General features: G+C 30.1%; 1 protein-coding gene across 4 annotated transcripts in view; it reads left to right on the forward strand.

Annotated features, from left to right (window-relative positions):
• The window catches only part of LOC105259507 (ABC transporter G family member 23), a 48231-nt gene extending 42594 nt beyond the window's left edge, over positions 1 to 5637 (forward strand). For 3 of the 4 annotated variants that reach the window (XM_025412522.1, XM_025412520.1, XM_025412523.1), the window contains 9 exons: positions 690 to 848; positions 1464 to 1598; positions 2010 to 2161; positions 2447 to 2654; positions 2879 to 3056; positions 3417 to 3603; positions 3843 to 4108; positions 4531 to 4617; positions 5101 to 5315. In XM_025412522.1, the coding sequence (XP_025268307.1) occupies positions 690 to 848; positions 1464 to 1598; positions 2010 to 2161; positions 2447 to 2654; positions 2879 to 3056; positions 3417 to 3603; positions 3843 to 4108; positions 4531 to 4617; positions 5101 to 5315 (1587 nt within the window). Of the gene's footprint in view, positions 1 to 689; positions 849 to 1463; positions 1599 to 2009; positions 2162 to 2446; positions 2655 to 2878; positions 3057 to 3416; positions 3604 to 3842; positions 4109 to 4530; positions 4618 to 5100 lie in introns of all 4 variants that reach the window. The other variant, XM_025412521.1, reaches the window with a different exon arrangement.
• Positions 5638 to 6000: the final 363 nt, after the last annotated feature.

Genomic DNA, 6000 nt, shown 5'->3' on the forward strand with positions numbered 1-6000 from the left:
AAAGTAATAAAAATGAGGATCAACAATTTTATAATGTATGTAACAATTTTATAAATTATAAATTTTATAATAATTTTATAATAATGTAATAAAAATTAATCAACGCTTTGATGAAATCCAAGTGTTTATATGTAAGTAGTTGATATACTTGAAAAATAGTGATAAAAAAATAGATATGATCAATAAGCAACGATATAGGAATTCTCGACATAATAACAAGTCCTTCTAATGATTGACTTTTACTGATGACATGTTATTATCGTATTGACTAGTTATTCCACCTGCATATTATGCCAGATACAAATGACAGTGTAATCGCTTCCGAGATCAATCTCAATTTTTTATCCATAATTCATCTATCCTGCGATAAATCTATTAGAATACTTCGACTAATTAGAGGAAAATTGATCTCGCATTTTTTTGCCGCCAATGGAAATTCACTATTTAACTCAGAAATCTAAAAAGTCATACGATAAACTGAGATAAATTGAAGTATTAAAATTATTCACAAATAACACAAATAAAAACTCGAACAATAAACCTAAACATTTATATAAACTTGCATTATTTTTGCATTAGATTTACGCTTTTGTAGTAGATATTTAAACTATCTTTAAGTTATCTTCAAAATAATCATAATCATTGTTTGCATAATTTGAGAATAATAGAAAAGGAAACGGTTTCATTAGATCGGTTTGATGAGAAGCGGCCGATTATTAGCCGAGGAGTCACCTAGGACACTCTTACAAATATACAACTGCGACTCCCTTGAAGAGGTCTTCCTGAAATTATCGAGACAGCAAGTTTCAGTTCCAACGGAATTGAATATTTCAAACAATATCAGTTTGGTAAGTAAGAAAATTTCAAAAATTAATTTTAAAAATTAATTTTAAAAATTATTTTTATTCGTGCGTTGTTTTACATTGTATTTTGTCTCAAACAATTTTTACGTAAATTTGAAATTGATAAATTTACAACACGTTGCACAGTAAAAAATAGCTAATATAAATCCAAATGTTTCGATTTTTATCTTCATTATATATAATATGCATTATGTATAATATTTATATATAATTGCTACTACATATATAATATTATTGCCACCATTTAAATATTCTTCAAAGTAATTTCAAAGTGCTTTTATTTAGTTCTATTTATTTAATTTATCCATTTATTTAATTTATGCATTTTTTTTAATTTATTGCATTCCTTATTTTTTGCTTTTGAATTCTTATGATGTTATTACATTATATATCAAAGATAATGTTAAGTATGTTCATTATCTTATTAAAATATGTCTTCGTCTCTTTCTGATTATTGTACAGTCGACATGTGCAGCATATATTCGCAAAAAGCGCTAACTTTGTAATATAGTCTTATCATCTGACTGAGTCAGATACATACATTAAATGTCACCATTTTATTGCTATTTTCCACGCTTCTTTTTTTCGTCTTGCACACAGGCTTCTCTAAATTGGGGCAAGAAAGATGAGCCAGTATACGTGACAGAAGAGTCCGGTGTTGTTGGCCTCAACTTCCACCAAAGTAAAGAAGCCCTGATTTACGACTCCACCAATGGAATAGCAAATCATTATGATGTAAGAGGTTCACTGCACATCACTGTAGATTACGCACTCCTTCAATGTCAGCGATGCATATATATGTGCTTTTTCTTTCATTTCTTCCTTAGTTCAACATATTTATTTATATATATATCGTTATCAAGGTCTTTTAAATTCGAGAATTAGTTTGTGTAATATTTTAGTGTTAATAAATAAAATATGAGATTATAAAAATATAAATATATATATGTTCATCATTATAATTGATGCTGTATTAATAATTCTTAAAAAAGGTACAATGTTTTCATAATTTATTTTTTGACTATAAAATTAAATGAGAAAGTTATATAAATGTAAAATGAATATGTAAATTATATAACGCGTCTCTTAATTATATAAACACATATCTCAATTTTTTTTAATATAAATCACGGTTTTTTGAAATAGATAAATGGTAGGCCATTACCAAGTGCAAAAGGAGGATCTGTTGTGGAATGCAATGATTGCGGCAACTTTACAGACTGCTATAATATCACCAGTTCAGGCAAGATCAAAGCGCTTTTGCAGAAAAACTTTTTGCGCATGTGGAGAAATGTCGGGTACGTTTTATTAGCCGAGATTATTTGCGGAATAATCAATAATCAAGTTTTTTTTATTTTTTTGCTTTATTCTTTCGATTTTATCGTTCCTGATTTTCTATTATAACATTTTTATAAAAGAAATATAGAATATGTATATGTATATTATTCCAATATTGACATATAAATAAATTAGTAGGATTTCACAAAAAAATGATGAATAGTCAAAAAATGATAAACAGTTATTTGAATATTTGCATAATGATATGTATATAGCGTCGTAACATATAAATTATTTTTTTGTAGTGTAATGCTGTTTATTTTCGCTCTACCGGTGATGCAAGTGATTCTCTTCTGCCTAGCGATCGGGAGAGATCCCGAGGGTCTAAAAGTGGCTATAGTGAATAAAGAAATGTTTTACGAGAACATGACGTGCCCCATTTCGACGGATTGTAGTTTCACGTACCTCAGTTGTCGATATCTCAGTTTTCTAGATACTGATATTATTACGAAGGCAAGTATCTGAATTATATGTATATACCTATATAAATATATATGATATATATTATTATACAATATAATATATGATACAATATAATATATGATATATGTTATTATACAATATAATATAATAGACGCAATATATACAACACAGATATCTCAAAATGGCTAAATTAAACTGATTTGTAACACAAATGTATAATAGATATAATAATTCCTTCATATTTTATATTATAGAAATATTATCCGGATCTGGACTCGGCCATGAAAGACATACGCGACGGAGAGGTTTGGGGCACTTTGTACTTCACGGAGAATTTCACAGACGCTCTCGTGGCGAGAATGGCCTTAGGAAAAGATTCCGATGACGAAACTCTCGATCAAAGCGAGATTAGAGTTTGGCTAGACATGTCCAGTAAGTATTCTCGTTTAAAAGTGCAAAACAGTAATAAAATTCTGTAAATAATTAAAGCGGTCATAATTATGATTTTTTGTCTTCAGATATTTTATTCGTATCTCGTTTAGCATTTGTAAAATATTATTTTCATCGAGATGTTTGCATATTAATATATTATTTATTACATTTGATAATCGCATTATTCAATCGATATCACGCATATTATATTTATTTATATAACGATTAAGTGTAAAACTTATTGTTTTTCTTTCCGCACGTATTTGCTATTCATCGATACGCTATTTACATCATTTTTTCTATATCGATATAATGATTATATGTTTTGATATCGTTTGTCATGAGTTCGTTCTCTTGCAGATCAACAAATAGGCCTAATGTTAGCGAGAAATCTTCAATACTCGTATAGAGATTTTGCCAAAGATCTTCTAACATCCTGCCATCAGAATGCAAAATTGGCTGACATACCAATTCAATTCAAAGATCCCATCTATGGTACCAATGATCCCAGCTTTACAGACTTTGTAGCACCGGGTGTAATATTGACGTAAGCTCATTAATATATTTAATTACATAATTTATAATTTACTTTATTTTTACTTTCTTTTTTTTCTAGAATATAATTAATTAAAAGCCATTTAATTCGTTTTTTGTCTCTTCTTTCACTTTCTTTTCATAATATAATTAAAATTGTTTTTTTCAATGATTAAATCCTTCCTGAGAAACTTTATAATGATATTCACAAGGATACAGCTTTAATATTTTGATTTTTGTTTCCGCTCATAGCATTGTTTTCTTTTTGGCGGTCGCACTGACATCATCGGCACTGATCATCGAGAGAATGGAGGGCCTTCTTGACCGAAGCTGGGTGGCCGGCGTGTCACCTGGCGAGATTTTATTCTCTCATGTGGTCACGCAATTCGTAGTGATGTGTGGTCAGACAGCTCTGGTATTAATCTTCATGATTCTAGTATTTGATGTCGAATGTAAAGGCGATATCGGTTGGGTCATTATACTGACGATACTTCAAGGACTCTGTGGCATGTGCTTTGGTAAGGCGATTCTATAAGATAAAGCATGAAGTATATTCGTTAAAGTAAAATAGCGTCTCTTCATTTATTTGTTCTTAATAAATGGAAAAAAATAAATAGAGGTATTTTTTAAGAAACACAGATTTTAATTCTGAAAAATTATAAAAAAGACACTCATCAATTATCTATTTATAATATTAAAGAGACTCACTCGTTCTTTTTAATATTGCGGTATGCGAGGAAAATGCGCCTTCTTCCGAAGAATCGAAATTTAATTAAAGACGAAAGATAACTGCATATAAAAGTTAAAAATGCATATAAAATAAGAATATTGCATATAAACAAACAGATAAATTATACAAAAGATACACAATGGCGTTTTTAGGAGTGACTAAAATCAAAAAGAAGACACGTTATCACCTGTATTTTCTTTTTTCTTGCAGGGTTCCTGATTTCGGCGATTTGTGAACTCGAAAGGAATGCTATCCAGCTGGCTCTCGGTAGCTTCTATCCTACGCTTCTTCTCAGCGGTACGTATAAAATTGAAGCTATAAAATTGAATTTATTTAGGAGATAATTATATATCTGATTTCAGAATCTTTTTTCCTTTTTTATTCATATAATAATATTTTGAATCGCGATTGCTTGTGAAATTTTTTAAAACAAACTTTTATGATAATATGTGCATCGATCAGGATAAATTAATGTATTTAATATTATACTTCGCTGTGATTATATTTCGCTATTAAATTATCAAATTTTACTCTTTTTACATAAAACAAACTTAATATTCTAAGTGTCTTAAGCATTCATGAAAAGATGGGAAGTGTACATTTAAACGTACATTCTTACAATTAGCTTAAAGAATCCTTTTACAAAAATGAAAGAAACAAGAAAATAAAATAAATTCAATTATGAAAAATAAATACGTAAAAAAATGCGAGAAAAAATAGAAAAGATGGAATTAAAATATTAAGTTAGATATAAAAAATACGATAATTTCCTATTTACAGGTGTAATATGGCCGGTGGAGGGCATGCCGACGGTTCTACGATATGTATCGCAATGTCTGCCGCTGACAATGGCAACGACAGCTCTACGCTCGATACTGACTCGTGGCTGGGGCATCTCAGAATCGAATGTCTACAGCGGCTTCATCTCCACGATCATCTGGATTGTCATATTCCTTACGACAAGTCTTGTGGTACTGAAGTTCAAGCGCGGATAACTCGGGGAACTCGCGTTCAGATTGTATTCGGTGTACAGTGTTTTGCGAACAATTTCTTTCCGCGAAGACAAGACGCGAGAATTAGAGAATTAGAGTGTTCCCGGAAGTTGAACAAGTCGAAATGGCAAAATGAGCGAATGTGCTTGATAAATGTAAAATGGATATCGCGAAAAATTGATCGAGATTGTTGATCGGGAAACTTGCGTTTTCACCTGATACCGAAGCGATCCTTGAGAAACAATCTTCTTTTTTATCCGCATTATAAAATAGTTAGTTACAATTAAAGTAATGTAGTTAGGAGTTATATATATATATATATATATATATATATATATATATAGAATTAAAATAAAGATTATAACAAGATTGCAAGTATACACTGCTCACCAAGAAATTTCTTTCTTCGACTGCATCAAGAAATTCTATTATACAAGAAAAGTCTCTTTATTATCAAAAAAAAACATCGGCTATCATCCAAAAGATCTTTTAATTGCCGTTATTACTTAAATCGATATCTGTATAATTTATTTCTCTGTCTGAATCGACTTCGATTCCAGGTATCGACGCATCGCCGATACGATCTCGCATGATGAATGACTTCTGACCCATGTGATGATACTTGTGTGCGCTTAATTCTTGCAAAACGCGCGTACGTATGCCTGTGCTGTGTGTATGATAAAAACTC

This window comes from Camponotus floridanus, unplaced genomic scaffold, assembly GCF_003227725.1.
Source record: "Camponotus floridanus strain SB8 unplaced genomic scaffold, Cflo_v7.5 scaffold52, whole genome shotgun sequence".
NCBI classification, from domain to species: Eukaryota; Metazoa; Arthropoda; class Insecta; order Hymenoptera; family Formicidae; genus Camponotus; species Camponotus floridanus.